General features: G+C 47.6%; 1 protein-coding gene across 8 annotated transcripts; it reads right to left on the bottom strand.

The window, feature by feature from the left end:
• Window positions 1–22: 22 nt before the first annotated feature.
• On the bottom strand, window positions 23–18,296 carry ORAI2 (ORAI calcium release-activated calcium modulator 2). Of its 8 annotated transcripts, none has more exons than XM_033004045.2 (6): window positions 18,172–18,295; window positions 16,300–16,345; window positions 13,801–14,041; window positions 7,728–8,264; window positions 4,923–5,024; window positions 23–949 (listed from the first exon to the last, which is right to left on the bottom strand). In XM_033004045.2, the coding sequence occupies exons 3-6, from the start codon at window positions 14,026–14,028 to the stop codon at window positions 845–847; spliced, it is 972 nt and encodes a 323-aa protein (XP_032859936.1). In that variant the 5' UTR covers window positions 14,029–14,041; window positions 16,300–16,345; window positions 18,172–18,295; the 3' UTR covers window positions 23–844. The 8 variants fall into 8 exon arrangements, with proteins under 8 accessions (XP_032859936.1, XP_032859940.1, XP_032859942.1 ...); XM_033004049.2 differs by having other exon boundaries at window positions 23–857; window positions 18,172–18,294; XM_033004051.2 differs by having other exon boundaries at window positions 831–1,016; window positions 18,172–18,294.
• Window positions 18,297–18,315: the final 19 nt, after the last annotated feature.

Genomic DNA, 18,315 nt, shown 5'->3' with positions numbered 1-18,315 from the left:
AAATTTGAAAAATAAAAGTACAGAATTTGTACAACTCTTTATTTCTGAAGTGTGCGTAAGGAACCAGGTGTGTACAGAGATAAGCTCAATCAAATGGAAATTTAACAAACAGAAATAAGAGTGCAAGGAAGGGGTGGGCTGTTTGTTTCTTTGAAGACTCTCCTGGGCAATGGGAGCTCTTAGGCAAAAATTAGAAACGAGCTGTTGTAGTCATTGTAACAAATGCAAAAAGCAAATAGCCAGTTTTTAAATGCTTGAATGAAACCAAGAAAGAAATTTAGAATCATTAAACTGAGCTGAATATCAAACTGCCCTTGGCACAAATTCAGCCCAAGCCCTGCAGCAGGTTTTGACCTTTCCTGGCCCGTACTTGATTCTGTCATACTGCTGTTAGCGTTGCACTGTGCCGTAGGGACACAACTGTCTTCTCACTCGCTTCAGGTAGGTCCTTTAGGGATCAGCTCTCCAGGGAAGGAGGGTAAGCAAGCATCTCTCCACAGACAGTACAACACACTGAGAACTAATTAAAGTAATTATCCTTTGCCGAAGATTCATGCTCTAACAGTGAGGATTAATCATAAATACCGCGTGTGACCTATATCTTCTGGGACCAAAGAGCAGTATTTGCAGAGCGTCGATGCCGACTCTTCTGCAGAGGCAGCCTGGACAGAGTTCAGACCAAAGACTTGCACAGACTGTATTATCTTCTGATCATTTGTCATCTCTGAACCCCGCTGTCAGCTCTCAGTAGCAAGAGTCTCATTTTGGGAATAAGCTGGGCAGCAGACTGCAACACTGGCAGCTATCATTTTTTTTCTTGGCACCTCCAGCAGTCAGGTTTGAATCATGCCTTGTACCTAAGATTCAAGTAGTCATTTGTAGCAGAAGCTGAGCTGAGGCCATCTGTCTGCTCTGAGCAAACTTCTGTGCTCTTGAAAATGAAGTTGTGCTGTGTAAGAAGTGTGATCCTTTAATAAACACAGATGTGTCATCAAAACCATTCAGCACAGTCCCACCTACAGCAATAAAACAACACTTTACACTGCTGCCGGGTGTTGGTCGGTAAGGAAAGAGGGGACACAGTTATTACGTGGGATCTCAGCAGCCCTGCACAGGTATATGCTGCCCTAGCAGTACTTCCTTGGACAATGCACAGGTTTTATTGCACAGTAATGCACTTGTGCCATAGATAGTGGCCCCTGCGTCAGGCACTGGGAGGGGGAAAGGGAGCTCTTCACCCCTGAAAACAGTTACTAGAAATCACTGAACTGATTTTAGTTTAGCCCAGTATTTTAAACAACTGTGGACATCATCCACGACGGTTAATTCCAAGAGGGATCTGTGAGCAGGGCTCCCAGGAGCAGTCCTAAAAACCCCAAACCTCCACCCAGAGCGGCGGGTGAGCGTCACCTCCGTGCTCCCGCCGCGGTTTTGGCAGTCACAGCATGCCCTCTCTGCTGGAAACCCAGCACTGCGAACGCGGCCGGCCAACGTGCAACCGGCAGGCCACGCTCGCTCCACAGCCGGCTTTATCCCAGGAGGTCTCTCACAGTCCTACCGCTTCTTCAGCCCGCTCCCAAAAGCGGGTACTTGTACTCTCAAAATAGCAGTTCCTAACCTTTTTCCGGCGGACTGGCCGTGGTCAGCACTGTGTTGCTGGTGTTCATGGGGCTCGGCAGCTGTGGAGAGCGCGATGTCCCCGGGCCAGCTCCCGGAGCTGCCGTCGGAGCCGAGGACCTTCGGCCAAGCAGGAGGACACGGCTGGCAGCCCGGCGGAGCTCAGCACAAAGCCACACTACGGGCAGAAACCCAGGGCAGCTTTCACAGAGAAAGCAAGCGTTGAGCCCCTGGCCTCGTCACCCTTTCAGCGCTGAGCCTCTCCAGCAACCTGCTCGTTGCTCAGCAAACTGCAGCAATCAAATATTTCCATTAATGTTTGGCCCTTTTAGATTAATATTGTGATCTCAGCCTGTTAAAATACTTTCTGTACGTGTACCTGCTGTTTCATTCTCTCCACAGTGAAAGCAGATGATGGCTTCTGATGAATCAGTGCCACAATAACAAGATACACAATATTAGTTCATTTTGTGCTCTGCATTTGTTAGCTGAATTTTTCTGCCTTGATTGAACTATACAGGAAGCTGCTGTCCTTGCCAGAAAGTTCCAGTTCTTCCTACTTGGTTTCTTAAATTTGAAAAAATGTAAACAATTAAATACTGTGCCAAAACCTGAGGGCTTTGTCCAGATGTTTTTGAAGTCCAAAACTTAATCTAGTCACTATGCAGTCATTGCTGTGCCTGTCTTTTGACATTTTTCACCTGTTAAACAGTCTCTTGGGCATCATTTTAGATCAAAATGCAATTACATACCCATCAGTTCTATATTAGTTTCTAAAACTTTATGTACCTTCTCTCCTAATAAGCCAGAATTGAAGTGCTGCAGCACATTAACAATTGGTCGGGACTGCCAAGTATCACAGGAATCTGAGAAAATTATAAAGAGGTTTTAATCTTAATTAATTAGCTCTTAAGAGTAATTTTGGCCACCATGCTAGTACTGTAAGACAAACTTTAATGGTCTTCATGTTATAGGAATTCCTGTCACAGCTGTTTATGTCCTTAAGCGAGATTAGCACTTGTAGAACATACGCCCTCATTAAAAGGAAGCACATCTAACTGTTATCTACTTGTGTATTTTAGAAGAAGGATAATATCTGACCAAGCTTTTTTAAAAAATGGCAAAACCCAAGTTAACCCAGAGAGGATGCTGGAGGACTTGAGATGCCTTTCCAAAAAAAAAATCAGTCTGAAATCAGCAAGAAGCAGAAAACTTAGCAAGTTTATCCAGTTTCTCTCACACAGCTGGACAATAACTGAGATACATACATTGTTCTACATTAAATATTGTTCATGCAGAGAAAAAACAAAAATAGGCAAAGCTGAAATACAGAGTTGCTCTTTTTTTTTTTTTTTTTTTTTCCTTTTTTCTTTCCTAGCAGTTAGCACTCATGGTTGTTAAAACCCTGAGAAGGCAGCAAGCTCCCGGTCCTACACACAGGTATTCGCTGGAATGCTTTCCAACTTCAGCCAGTCAGTAATTACTGAAACCACTTTGTTTGAAATGGGTACAGAGGAGACAGCCTGCAACAACTTAATCACAAAATAACCGTGCAGCCCCAGCTGTGCCAGGATCTGAATCTGAGGTTGCGGCTTGGGGGGAGGTTACTGAGGAAACTGTCTTAAAAATAGATGTAACAATATTTAGAAGATAAGGAAGCTACAGCAGCAGGGAAACCCAAAGGCCTTTTGTTTGTTTGTTTTAAGGCAGGGAGAGAACATTATGAAATCCCATGGAAATGCAAGCGGAGGACATGGAGTGCGAGCAGCCAGCCTAGCCCACTGTGCCTCCCTCCCCGAGCCCAGCGTGGCCGTCCCCGTGGCAAACCGGGCTTGCCCGTCCCTAAACCCCCGGGTCGGGATCCGAGGATGCTCTGGAGCTGCACCCGCCCCACCAGCTCTCTAAACACACTCCCACACCTCTGAGCGCTTGCCGCAGAGCGCGCTCCACCCTGGGCCCTCGCAGTATCGCTTTCATCCCTCCCGTGGGTCAGGCCCAGACGGTCAAATCCAACAACTACTCCCCTGGTCACAAAGCCTCCCCAGAGTCACATATCCACCAAAACAACTGGGCGGCAACTACCAGAGCCAGGCCTGCCCCACGGCGACGTTAAAAATAGGGAGCTTACAGTAAGAGCTGCCACTAACCACAGCAAAGGGAGAACCTGACACTGTCCGGCTCCAACAGCTCCCAGACAGCTCCCATTCGTGCCTGGTCTTGACTCCTGCTAACGAGGGAAGGAGAGAAAGGGGTTGGCTCCTAAACCAAGGCAGGTGCCTCAGGAATGATATAAAGCAGGGCTGTACCCCTGCCCTTGCCAGCTCCTTCCCTGCTTTAGGGCAAGCGGGCAGTGTCCCTCCAGCGCTGGAGCCTGCAGAGGCATTTTTCTGCTGGGAAAAAACTATCCAAAAAAGTCTGAAGGAGGACTCAGGACTCTGGAGCAAGACAGTGGCCGTCCCCTGCGGTGAGCCCCATGGCAGAAATTGGGAGAAATAGCCCAAACAAGGCAATAACTGGCCCAAAGAGTCACAGCCCAAGGGAGCTGAGAATTAGGGCGACAGCCACCCTGAACTACAGCACCCCAGGGCCCACGGCTGGTCAGGGGAGATCCCCGGCGCACGAGGGTGGGACCCTGGGGAGAAACATCTCTTTGCAGGCACCACAGGAACGGAGCTACACAAAACCGGGGACGCTCCAGGAACAACAGACAGCCCAGGAATGACAGAGAGGGGACAGCACAGGACAGACGTGGCCAGGCACTGGCAGGCAAACCCAGACGTGACACAGAGCGCTGCCAGCCCCGCCGGGACACCAGCGATGGTGTGGAAAGGCAGGTATCTCCACACCTGATTGATGGGAATCCTGCTGACAGCCACAGAGGCAGCAGCAGAAGCGAGGAGGGTTTTCTGGTGCTGTAGAACAGGAACACCCACCTGGACAAGTACAATGTCCCTCCTGCTTCATGGATGAACTACCACGGTCAACACCATGGGCAAACTTGCCGCAACACGAGTTTGGACCCAACAGCAGTGAAAATGTAAACAAGTTGGAGGAGGAGAGGCAGGAGCAAGAAAAGCAAATGCTGTTGTTGAGAAAGGAGAGGAGTTACAGCACGAAGGTGATGGGTAACCTAGAGATCCCAGAGACCAGAGTCAAAGAGCAAAAATACTCCCATGGGCTTCTCCTGGAAGAGAGAACTTGGTGCCCAGAGAGATGAGAAACAAAGCTGCAAGCAAAGATGGGAAAAGCACATTATTATTATGTTTTCAGTGCATTCGCCCTTGGGACACCACCTCAAACCATACCTCAGACTCCCTTCTGGAGTAAGGCGATCCCGCTCCAGTCACAGATGCGCTGTCTTGAGAATTATCTTGAATCCAATCCCACCAAAGCCTCACCAAGTTATTCTACAAAATCAAAGCACAGTTTCTGCTGCATTTCTCCATTTGCTGAAGGGTTATATTTGCAAATAATTAAATGAACGATTTGGCTGTTTCCAAATGAGCTGCATTGCTTTCACAGCACTGTATGTGCACTGTGAAACTTTCTTTTTTTTAACTGCAAAAACAGCTTAATACTTTCCTCAACAACCTCCTGAGCTCCACAGCACACACAGTCTTATTATTACTGATGTTAAAGAAGAGTGCAAAGTACAGATGAGAGATTCGTCCTATCTGGTCTGGCTCTGGCCTCACAATAGAAATTTTGTTGGTAGAAGAGCTTACACATGTAATACTTGGCAGAAAACTCACCTATTGATTTTGTTGTATAAACTTTTATTATGGTAAAAAGAGGAGGGAGAGAGGGCAGACTCCTAGGGAGATCGTATGAATTTCATGACCACCCACCTCCTAGAAGACACTCCTTATTTTTTGCATTGCACATAAGTATAGACCAGTCATTTAGCATACAAAGACGATTTTCTTTGCTGCACATCAGCCAATATGGTACATGCCAACCGTGGTAAGAACAACAGATGAAAGCCACAGACACAGTGCTAAGCAACTTGTTCAGCAACGCTCAAACTCACATGTAAACAAGAGAGATTAGAGTTGGGTTCCCAAGGCCCTCGCCAGAGAGGAATACAGAGATAGTCTCACCCTGCTGCACTGGGATTTGCGTGTACTCTCCATTCTGGGAAGCTGACATAGAATACTCTGCCATTAGATTTCTCAAATCCCACTGGAATAAGGGACCAGGGTTAATTACAACATTACAAACATCCATAATGTTTTCAGAAACCTGTAACGCCTGGGAGACTCTGAAACTGCAACGTTTGAGTGCAGAGTAGGAAACCAGCACAGGATCAGGGCCAAGAAAGTGTGCTTATGCTCCTTTCAGCCCTGTGTGGCAGAAAGCCTCACTTTCCTTTAAAAATGCTGATGATTGTGAAACACTCTTTTCCCTCCACAAAGTTACCATAAATCATAAAATCATTTTTACAGAAGTTTTCACCCACACGGATGCTATAGAATTTTCAAGCTTCCCTCGATAAGCAATACAGACGTGCAAGTGTCATTTTCTCTACTGCTGAAAAAAAAGTCAGGTCAAATGAAATGTGATAGCTCTTTAATGGCACACAGCTCCCCCGCCCAATCCAGCTCCGTCAGACTTGCCAATACAGCTCCACTGTTCCACCAGAGGAGTTGCCTGCTTTGGTGGAGGGAGAAGGAAGCATTCTTTTTTTGACACACAAATGCTACAGCTGACAGAAAACCCTAACCAGCTGATGAAATACGCAGGGCTGGGGCTTGTTCTCTCTGTCAAACCAGGCAAGAGACATCACAACAATACATAAATGAAGACGACATAGCGACAGATTTCTACAATATGCTATATGCTATCATTCCTTATCTCCTTGAAACTTGCTTTTCTAGTCCTTCAAAGTTTTGTCTCATTAAATTCCCTGTCACTGTTCTGTTTTAAGAATGTCCTTGTTAAAACTAAAACACCTGTAAGCCTTCCCTGGGCACTCTTGCCTCTTACTGGGAAAAAACACATGATCTTGGCATTCACTCAATCTAAAGTGACAGATGCTTTCCCTTCCAACCCAAACTAATCTATGATTCTATCTCCATGGAGACCTTATAGTGGCCTTCCAGTACTTAAACGGGGTACAGGAAAGGTGAGGAGGGACTCTTTATCAGTGGGTGAGGGGATAGGACAAGGGGTAACGGTTTTAAACTGACAGAGGGGAGATTTAGGTTAGATCTAAGGCAGAAATTCTTCCCCGTGCGGGGGGTGAGGCGCTGGCCCAGGGTGCCCAGAGCAGCTGTGGCTGCCCCCTCCCTGGAAGGGTTCAAGGCCAGGTTGGACGGGGCTGGGAGCCCCCTGGGCTGGGGGAAGGGGGCCCTGCCTGGGGCAGGGGGGTTGGACTGGATGATCTGTAAGGTCCCTTCCAACCCAAACCATTCTCTGATTCTGTGCTGCTGAAGAAAGTCTGACACAACTCCCTCAGCTGCCTGAAATTCAAAATTCTACTTCCCCAGCTGTAAAAATATAGTAAAGAATAGCAAGAAAAGAACATAAAAGCTAAGGCTGATTTCCTTTCTGGATGTATTTATGGAATACTTGCTTTGGAACAAAGGTGATCAACACTCACAGTTTCTATTGTGCTTTCCTGGATGTCCTCATGTCAGCTGCAGATACCCACATTAACCTGCTCAGCTCTAGAAACAAGCTGCCAGTTAATTGCTGCTGCACTGACAGCCAGGGAGTTCTGACGCATAAGACAGGTCCTACACACAAACTGGCTTTTTGGACTGCTGATGCAGTTTTGATTTTGGCAACAGAATATTGCATTTGTGAAAAATAAAGATTTTTGGCTACCTGAAGCAATGGTAAGGTAGATAAAGTTTTGACTTGAACTCCATGGCAGTGTCGACTTAAGTACACAAGTGTGTAGGACCAGGAACAGGCCAGAGACCCCAGCATCTGCAACAGCACTACAACCCACAGCTATATACGGCAGGCAATTAGCATTTAACATAGTTAAGCCTCAAGACAATCCATCACTGGTGTGTCTCACCAACTAGCAAAACAGGTATTTTCCTCTTAGCCTTAGCTGAGTGGATTTGCTGGAAGCAGCCTCTGCGCCTCTGTCACACTACCTGCATGCCTCTGTCATGCCCGTCTAACTGCACTTTCAGTTTGTGAAGCTCTTCGATCTCTCGGTTGTGGCGCTCCGTTTTGTGCCGCACCAAAGAGCGGTAGAAGTGAATGGTGAAGACGACAAAAATCAGCCCCACTGGAACCATGATGATGGTGGAGACCAGTGCTGACTGCCAACCCGCATGGCCGCTGGGCTTCTCGGCGTTGGTGGTCTCGTTCTTCAGGATAGAGCCCACAGGCAGAAATTTTATCCAGCACAGAAGCACGACTTCCGCAAGGAAAAGGAGGATCCCCAGGACAGTGGAGAAGCCCCACGCCAGCTCGATGTAGGGATGCATGCGCTCATGCGGGGACTCACTGATGGAGTTCAGGTTGTGGATGTTGCTCACTGCTTCCACGTTAGGCAGAATGCAGGTGCTGATGAGAAGGGCGAAAAGATGAACTGCCACGAGCACTGTTGTGCAGGCACTGAAAGCTATCAGCAGCATCTGGGGGTACTTGTACTGCACCTCCAGCTGCACCTCCACCATGGCAACCTGGGGGGAAAGGAAGAAAAAGCTTGTCAACAGCTGCTAGTTTACCCCTTTTCAAGGCTTTCGTCTAGGAAAGCATCTTTATTCAGGAAGAGCACCTAAGGTCAAGTACACACTCAGGTGCTTTTTAGAATGGCAGCCTAGATGGATCATTGCAGTTTCTCATGAAGACCTAACAGGCAGTCTGCAGCCTGGCCTTTCCGAAGGCTCACGCGCACGTTTCTGTGCTGCAGTTTTCTCAAATAACGTACCTTTCCTTGCAACCATGAGCCATACAAACTGCATCAAACCAAGACACACAGCAGAAGGAACTCATTAGACAAGTGGAGCTCCGAGGCAGCTGACAGCCTGCTAGCCCACCCGCCCATCACACCTTCGCCTTCCGCTCACTACTGGCGGCTGCACTGCAGGAAGTTTTGACTTCAGGCACAGAAAGAAACGCAAAGTCAAGCAGCTCTCCTGGCCAGTGGCCAGCAAGGTTTACTACCCCCCCCTCCCCATGGGAAGCACGCAAGCTACTTTACAGTTTTAGTTAGTCCATAGTTAAAATAGCTGCCTCAGAACATTGTACGTTCATTTTTGTTACAAATATGCCCAGATACAAGTTATTTATATCCTCAAATTTCTCCCTTGAGAGCTAATAACTTACTGATGTACTCAGCAGAAGTGAACAGCTACTGGCTTACGGGTGAGCTCAACAACACAGATAGGAGTCTGCTTTCTCAAAACAAGAGCTATCATATAGCAAGTCTCTAAAGCGGTCTATTTTTCCTTTAATCAAATAAAGCTTAACAAGCAGAATACGCAGAAGAGAGCAGAGGGCTCTTCTGAGATCAGAACTGGAGTCCGAGTACAGGCCTGTTAACTGCTTTAGCATAAGAATTTGTAAAATTACTTAACCTACATGTGAAGTAAAATAGTACTTCTGTGTGGTGGCATCCCTGAAAGGACTGCAGAAACCTTTTCCTAGGAGAAGCCACAACTGGACAAGACTATCAAACATTCCTCTCTAGTAACTCTCTAGCGGCTTGCCTGGATCTGCAGCTGCACTTCATCATTTGCACAGATGCTAACATGCCTAGCAGCAGATAAAACCTCTGGTGATCCCAGGCGACCTCCCGCTCTGGCGCGGCACAGCTTGCCAGATGCGTTAAGGAAGGAGAAGCCGATGCTTGGATGCCTGCCTCAGGGCAGCGCCTCTCAAGACCATCATGGGAAGGCAAAGTCCAAACAAGTAGCTCAATTCCAGGAGGTAGATGGATTTTAGCAGAACAGACTCATGATTATTTTATCCAGCCTTCATACGAGACTGCAGCTGGGCAGCCATTTCAGGATCTGTATAATAATCTGCACCATTTGCTCTAGCATTACTGTTAATAATATTATTTAGGCACTGGAAGATTAGGGGTATGATCATGCTCTCCCTGTTGGTAGCCCTGAAAAGGATTAAAGGGGATGGAAGCAAGTGCCTATGTTGGCATGACTGCTGCCTTACCTGCATTTACTTTTAAACCATCATCAGCCTGAGCAAGGGGATCGCAGTCAAGTCTGAACACATTTAGTATCAACCAAGATAGAACACGTGTGTTTGTGGTGGCAAATGGTCAATCTCTGCAAACCCAGACTTCATACCTGCATCAACTATTTAGGATGTTAGAGACACCAAAAATACTGTCACAGTTCTTAGACGCTCCCAGCCTTTCATTTTGATTATAAACACGTGGGGGTTTTACCTCATTTTTTGGTTGTTTTTTAAAGTTTCCTGTTTACAGTACTTCTTGTTGTATAAACACAGGATTGGCTTCACCATCTATTGCAAGGTCAATTTAATTAAAACACATTACACATTGCCCTGCATATGTTCTCTTTCCAGTTCTCCTTATACTGATTCATGAAGGAGGAGATCAGACTTACTCTCTGCTGCACTGTTCTGTACAATGAATTTGTACAGTGCTGTGATTGTCAGTCACACCCCATCAGCCAGGAAAAGCTGCAGGTATATTGCTCATTATTGGGTGCTGTAATACCCAGAGACATAGTATTGAGCAAGCTGAATAGGAATTGTAGCTGCGTGTTCAATTTATAGCTTTATATTAAAACTGAAAGCCTGGCTGATGTCAACATATCAATTTCTACTTGTTATCCTTCGCATGAGCAGCACTTTTGAGCTAATTGGATGTTTCCTCCCAGACTAACCTATTCCCTAGGGCTAGCTTCAGCTGTGCAATGTGATGAATTTTAACACTGACTGATGGCTCAGTAAGAGGTATTTCAGAGCAAAACATCAACAATCCACATAGGGCAGCAAGGCAGAAAAACAGTTCATTTAACCTGAACAAGTACTGGAAAGGTGAGTGAGTCTTAGCGCTTTACCCCGTACAGACTGTCATGTCATTCTCTGACTGGGATAAGAGAAAGAGGACAAGCTGACATAACCCATTTAAAAATCATTAAATATGCCGCTTAGTCTGTAAAACTATTAATATGTCATGTTTGATACAATTATACTCTTCTGTGATAACAGCCCCTTTTATTTTAACCTCTTCCCAGAAGCCAGGGTGTCAAGGGCTTGACTTTGCAAGGCACTAAGTGCTCTGCCGAGCCACAGCATAGGCTTAATTTTAAGTCTGGGAATCACCCTCACAGGTTTGCTAAAGGACCAAGTACTCAGAACATTTTAGAATTAAACTGCAACTAAATTACATGCACTTATGGTTTTTTATTAGACCAGTACAGCCCAGATTGTCCACAACAAATATGATGCTCATCTTGAGAAATTTAGACCAGGATAGGTAGTATCAGGCAAAAGGATGACAAATGGCTTAATATAAATCATGTTACATTCACACAGATGGTTTGGCAGCCTGTAAAAACAGTCACTCCAGTAGATCTGTTAGGGGATTTTTTTGTTGTTTTGTTTGGGGGTTTTTGTTGTTTCAGGTTTTTTTGTTTTTTTTTTTTTTGTTGTTTTTTGTTTTTTTTTTGTTTGTTTTTTTTGTTTGTTTGTTTGTTTTTGTTTTTAATCAAATACATATCCTGTAACAATTGAACAAATATTGAGAAGACTCATTAGCAGTAATAGCTTTTATTTCCATTAGGAAAATTATTAAGGAGGTTTCCTAAGCTCCCTCTAAATCTCCTCTATCTGCAGTCTTGCTGGGGCAGATGCAGTAGCCCTACAGCCCACCTCCAAACCAACCTGGCACTGAAAAGGACCCACATCCTCCTGATCTGCCCAACTCTGCCAGAAATACCAGAGATAGCATCGAGTAATGAGGAAGGTTTGCATTATTCTGCCGCCTGTCCAGAAGGAGCTGGATCTAATCCACCTCCTGTTGATTAAATATCCATCAGCTCGTAATAATTTTCAGCCAATATGGAACTGACTTGAATCAAATACACTGACAAGGCAGTAAATAAAGCAATAGCCAAGCCCTGTATGACATTTGTTTACACAGTTAAATGAACACAGGGCTTTAGGGAAACTATTTAACTCTAAATAAATTCTCTACTTTCATCAATAACCAAATAAATGCTCTTATTAGAGAGTAAACATCCACGTAACAAATAGCTGAGTGCCAAATTAATAGCAGAGAAATAACCTGGTAGGAATAGATACCTCAGCTTTCACTGGAAAGTCCATTATGATCAGCTGGGAAAAAGCTTGCTAACAAAGAGAATTCATTCTTGCAAAAATTGTTATTTCTGACAATTGCTGATTTTAGGTGTACTTACTATGTTAAGCTTGTGATTATATTTAACATTTCTTATGTGTTCATCTGACCTCCATTTTAAACAGTTTAAAGAGAAGTCAAATGGTTAATTTTGTGTGTTTGACAAGGACTTTCAGCAACTTTCTGTTGCGAGAGTGGAGAAGGCATGCTTTGTTTTCAGATACGTGGTTAGCCCCGCAGTGTGGGTGGGCTGCAAGCCCCCCCCCGCCCCGAGCCCCAGTGACGCCAGCGACAGCACACCCCAGCCCAGGCACCGGCTTGTGTAACCCTGCTGCCTAGATAGACCAGTTCACAATACAAAGCGTTAATTTAATCATCACGTTAAAGACAGCAGTCCCAAACGACTAACACAGAACTCAAGTAACCCAGAGGCACAAAGGGCAAGCACACGAGCAGCTTTTTAGAGTAAGAAAGCTTCTGAGTGAAAGAGATCTACAGGAGAGCACTCAACTTTCTCAAGACGAGGAAGGTACCTTCTGCCATTTCAGCACCCAAGGTTGGTTACAAACCAACATGGGCTGCGTGAAGAGTTTTTGAAAGCTTTGCTTGCACGCAGTCAGTGAGCAGGGAGGGATTGCAAAGCGACCAAGCACCCTCTCTCCCCTGCAACCTGCTCCCACTTAACTCCCTGCTTGTGTTTTCCCAACTCCACTTTGGGTGACCAACTTTGTCATCCCAAACTGTTTAATGTTACAGATGACTCACGTTCTAGGGGATTGGGGGAGGAAAAAGCAGCAGAAGCAGCTGAAATAAACCAAGGAAAGCTATCTGGAAAGTTCCTGAGAACTGTGTCCCCCCCAGCTTCTGAGTTGCAGGACACAACATCTCCACATCACATCCCACACACCCAGGCTCTGCCCTCTGCCTCTCTGCATTCAGCTGACAGACCTCAGAAACAACCAGACCTGCCCATTTCCTCCACAGAAAACCTCCCCCAAACAGGTTTCAGTTCTCACTCCCAATTGGCAAGAACCAGAGCGGAGATGAAGAGGCTCACACCAACACAGCATGGCCGTGTCTTCCTACCACCACAGCTCAGACAGGTCTGCACTGAATGTCTCCATCTTGATAATTTGCTCGCTCCCTGACATGTTTTGACCTATGAAAATAGCTTCCAGATAACACCCAAGTGCTGCACAGGGGAAAGCAAGTATCATGAATTATTCCCTGTAGGCAGCACTGAGAAATATATACCGGGTTTGTCTCCCTTCGGGCTACAGAGGCCTCTGACACCAGGTCTGAGGCTGCAGGGGCCTCTTCTCACAACCCCGTGTGTGACACACTCTCCTCAATCATGCCATGCAAACTTCGCTCTGGCAGACTGTGACCCAACCTCCACATTATTTTAGACACCATGACCTGAAAAAACACATCCAGAAATTAAGAATGTACAGCAACCGCAGGGGCCCAGAGGAGCTCCACGCCCAAGTGCAACCTCATGCAAAGGCAGCCAGCAAGGAATGGCCTCGGGGCCAACGGAGAGCCCAGGTCCTGCATTGTTTAGCAATACTGGTGGAGCACTTAGCATCATGTGCACGTAGGGAATTAGTATTTTTAAAGAGCTGGCTTGGGACTGTGTGGTTTGACTGTTAGGCAGCTCGTGTATTCCTGCTGCCTTCAGAGAGACAGCCCCAAGCTTTTCAGCAGCAGCCAAGCAGAAGCTCCCAAGGCAGATGCCTCCTGGCCTCTTCAGAAAACAACAGTATGTCCTGCTCCTTCACATGAGGAAAACTTTGATTAATAGATTGATTTTAGAGAACCAAAACATGCATGATCCAGAAAACGTTGCTACAAAGTACATATACCATTGCAAATCCAGAGAGCAGAGCAGAGGTTCGGCTGGAAGCTTTCAGTTTGGCTCGGCTCAGGTACAATTTTCTCCATGAAAGGGCTTGAACGGAGTGGTGGTTTGATGTGACCAATTCCAGATAGCTCCGCCGGACCCAGTCCCGATAATCCATGCCTTTTGTGCCAGGTTCAGAGCAGCAAGCAGGAGTGGAAGGATCCACCGGAACGTTTAATTCAGAACTCATGATGAGAGAAATGCTGAGGGAACAAAATAGTCATGTTCAAAAGGAGGTAGCAGACAGGACAAGCACCAACTACTGGAAAAGCTACATTTAAACAAAGTTGCCCTCAGTCAGTAGAAAAATGATGGCCCAATTGTCATCACACTTGCAAGGCACAGAACAGAGAAAGGACTATCCACAATTGCTAAAAGTGACCATGAGAACTAGGAAAGATTATACAAGTAAACCCAGGAATTACTCCAGCAGGAATTCAGGAAGGCTACACAGCATCTGCCTTTTAATTTCAAAGCTGACATCTCAGCTTTCCCCTTTAATTCCTCCTTGCTAATAAAAAATTTGTTTTACATAAAGACACTTTAGAACTAGGGCCCCCATTTTATAATTTCATTTTAAGCTGACAGTTAATTTCACAGTGCGTCACGGATTGGCTCCAAATGCATCTCCTTAGAGTACCAAAGTAACGCTAGCTAGCATGTTCAGGGAATCACTTCTTGCTTTTTCTCTGAAAACCAGTTTTTTTTCAATTAAATCATTGCTCATCATAGCTCAGTTTAGATGGGCACAGTTCTTCCTCAAGACTTTCCCAGTAGTCATAGAGCTAGCTGACTGCTGTGTAGGGTTAACAAATCAACCTTCCGCAGTTGAAAATGAAATTTCCTGAACTGCTCACATTCCACTTATCAGCCACATCCGACCAATAATCTATTCCCTCACTTCCACTGGTGGCTCTTAGCACGAGGAAAGGAAAAGACAATTCCAAAGGGAAAAGCGAGCTGCCTTCCAGGTACTTTCAGTGTCTTCAGATTCAAGAGGTTAAACTGAAAGATGTAGGAAATCAGCAAGACTATTTCAGGGAGTGAATGCCACATCTGCCAGCAGAGACAAGCACAAGGTCCAAACCATCCCCTCCTTACACCACAACGTAGCCAGGCTGCTGCCTGGTGATCTCTGTGCCATCCAGACACAGAGCAGGGTTCACTAAACGTTTTGAGCAAAAATTTCTCAACTCTGACAAACATCTGAAACTTGACGTTTAACTCAGCCTTCTGAAGGACGGAAACCACGATTCTCTGATTAATCTCCACACTCACAACTCTGCCAACGACCACCACGGTGGTAGCAAGTAGCAACACCAGAGCTGCACCACAGGAGACCCTCCTGGCTATAAATACTTACCAGCTCCTAGGAGGAGAAGATGCATGCCCAGAATCTCGCACGGTGTGGTACTAATTAGTCCCAGCGCCACACCTCAAGGTCACAGGCACCTTGCTGTTCACTCCAGAGCAGCCCCAGCCCTGCCCGCATCCCCCCTGCTCCACCCAGCTCTCCACCTACACCGGCCACATGGTGACAGCTAATAAAACCCTGTTTGCTATGAGATTTGAGGAAGTGGCAAAGATAAAAAGGACATCAACTGCCCTCAACTCCCAGTGATATTACTGAAAAGGAACAAAGCTATTCCAGGCACAGTAACAAAAATCAGACTGCAGCAGCAAATAAAGCATTGCAGGCTGTAAGATTGTCTGTTCCTCCTGAGCATGGTGGGCTTTCAGATTCCAGCCCCCTCAGACATAATAAGGATGGCAGCAAGAGCACAAAACAACTTCTTCTGGGCAGTTTTTGACAAGGCCACTATTACAGCCCCTGAAGAACTCCAATGTAACTCCTGAGCTGCTCAGGAGTTTTCAAATTATTAAAAAAAAAAGGCATAAAAGAACTTTCACACAACAGGAAAAAAACAGTAACAGGGACAAACCTCTCTGCTTGCTCTTTTTCCAGAAAAGGCAAGAATCATCTATTTTACAGAAGTGGGGAAAAAAAATATCTCCCCAAGCCTCCTGGGAGGATCAGAGGCAGAAGCATTTTGTGAGCAGCAAAAATATGAAGCTGCTTCCTGTGACAACATCCTGTGTGGATTCTGCAATGTATAGTGTGGGGTGAATTTATTTGCTTTGTCCTTAGCCGAGATATTGATGCCCTCTACCCGGCCATTTACTTTCACAAAATATGTAGGAGCTCTGTATGGAGGAAACTTCAACCCCTGGGACAAATTCCATTGAAAAGACAAATGAATTCAGAGGTTACAGAGGGAGAGCAGGAGTACCCAATCACATCTGCCTCTTTCCTTAGAAAAATAAACTAAAAATACCACAGGGATGAATTTTCACTCTGGAGCAGCTCATGAGATGTTCCAAAATAAGTAAACAGCTTCAGAATAAAAATCCACAAACACAAACATAGCCCAAACAAGCAGTAACAGGATGGCAAACTCACCTTCCTGGCTACGGACATGGAGGGACTGGATGGAGGGCTCCGAGGGCTGAAACAAGACCAAAGAAGCATTTTACAGGCACCGTATCTTTAGTTTTAATCTGGAAATACTTTTCAGCCAGTTATCTGCATCGGGGGAGAGTTATTCTGGAGATTTCATGTTCCTGCCTTGCAACATTAAAGGTTTAAGACACTTGCATTTACAGAAATAACTGTCCTACAGGGTTTTACCGCACAAGGCTGGTTGAGTTTTGGATGGAGAATCGGGACTTCCCCGGGAGATCTCTTCCTCAGCCTAACAGCCAGCTCTGGCCACGTCCACCCCTGCTGTGTCTTTACTCATTTCCGTTGCACCACCGCTTCATTCCACACCGCTGAAGACAGAAAGCTCTCTGCAATTTCTACCTCGCATCGATTTTGTTAATCTGTCCAGCGCTGTCCTTTGGAGCAGCACACGTAGTGGGGAAAGCCTTCGCCATGCCTGACATCTCAGCTGCCTCCGCGCAGTTGCAAGCCTGCGTGCGGGGATTTCTTCACAGCAGGGAACGAAGCAGACGCCGCCAGGGCTGAGATATGCGGATCCCCCTCCTGCTGCCCGTCAGCTCTGAGCACTCGCCCGCAGAGCGCTGTCTCAGCAGCACCGTCAGCTTCTCTGCCTGGCTTCAGGACGCCAGCCCCTGCCTCAGATCCAGGATTTCTGTCCCACACCCCGAGACTGATCAGTGTTTTCGTACCAGTGCCTTTCTCCCCTGTATAGTATCGTTCAAGACCCCACACACTGTGGCTAAACCTAATCCTAGACCTCACTATTCCAGGCTCCCCAAGCTCAGGCCCTCTTTGCTATGGGAAACTCCTTCCCATATTTTCTGGCTTGGGACCCCCCCCCCCCCCCCCCCAGCACCCCTGTGATGTCACAGCACCCAGGCAAGGCACGAACACCCCACAGCTGTGACCACCCTTAGGGCAGCGCTCCTCAAGCCAAGGGGATCACCCCCTGAGCAGGGTGTGACCCCCTCACCCCACCACCACTTCTGGGATCCTACTCACAAGGCACCAGCTGAGCAGGGGATTTCTCTTCCTCCTTCCCAGCCACTCTCAGCACACCCCGAGGCAGGATGTGACCCCACACAGCAAGGATCTCCCCTCCAACAGCACCCTCTGACAGGGGATTCCCCAGGCCAGGATGAGGCCCCAGTCAGCTAGGACCCCTCGCACCAAAGGCTACTCTGGCCAGGGGATCTTCTCTAGGCAGGATGTGACCTCCTAACACTGGATCTCTGTCCAGCATCCCAAGGACCCCCCCCATCTCCTCAGGCAGGCTGGGACCCGCACCCCCCCACAGCTGGTATGCCCCCTTCCAACAGCGTCCCGCGTCAGGGGCTTCCCTGCAGCGCAGGCTGGAGGTGTCTCCCCTACAGCACCCCCAGCAAGAGGATCCCTTTGCCAGGATACGACCCCCGAGAACTGGCCTGGCCTCTGCATCCCGAGGGAGCTCCAAAACACCGCTGTGGCGTCCACCGGGACCCCCTTCTCTGCCCCCAGCGGACCCTTCCCACAACCCCCCCCCACCCCTGGCAGGGGAAGCCCCATCCAGGCAGGATAAGACCAACTCCCTCTCCCCAGCACCCCGGGCATGGGATGCCTCCGCCGGGGCAGTATGAGCCCCCCGGGCAGCAGATGTTCCCACCTCTGCAGGGTGACCCCCCCACACACCCCAAACCCCCCGGTGGAGGTGAAGCCCGCTACCCCAAGAGCGTGCGACTCGCCACCCGGGCAGGATGCGGCCCCCTCACACACAGACCCCCCAGGTGGGCCCCGGCCCCCCCCCCCCCCCCCCCCCACGCCGGCAGGATGTGCCCCCCTCCCCGTGCTCACCGCGCTGGCTGGCCGGGGGCCGGGCCGGGCTCCCCGGGAGCTCCCGCCGCCGCCGCCGCCGCCGCCGCTGCCAAGGCAACGCCAGGCCCCCGCCACGTGACCCGCAGGAAATGGGGGGGCGGGCAGCCGCCCCGCCCTCCTCAC

Source organism: Tyto alba, unplaced genomic scaffold (genome assembly GCF_018691265.1).
Source record: "Tyto alba isolate M040663 unplaced genomic scaffold, T.alba_DEE_v4.0 Super-Scaffold_19, whole genome shotgun sequence".
Classification (NCBI taxonomy): domain Eukaryota; kingdom Metazoa; phylum Chordata; class Aves; order Strigiformes; family Tytonidae; genus Tyto; species Tyto alba.
The sequence above is the reverse complement of the archived record's forward strand: the minus strand, read 5'-3'. Positions and strand labels throughout refer to the sequence as shown.

Coding starts and splice junctions, on each gene's coding strand:
- ORAI2 (XM_033004043.2), bottom strand. CDS start 14,028: ATGAGTTCTGAATTAAACGTTCCGGTGGATCCTTCCACTCCTGCTTGC. Junction 8,265..13,800: donor TGCTCTCTGGATTTGCAATG/GTATATGTACTT, acceptor CTTTCCCCCCAG/GTTGCCATGGTGGAGGTGCA. Junction 2,185..4,922: donor ACTCCAGAAGGGAGTCTGAG/GTATGGTTTGAG, acceptor TTCAAATTTAAG/AAACCAAGTAGGAAGAACTG.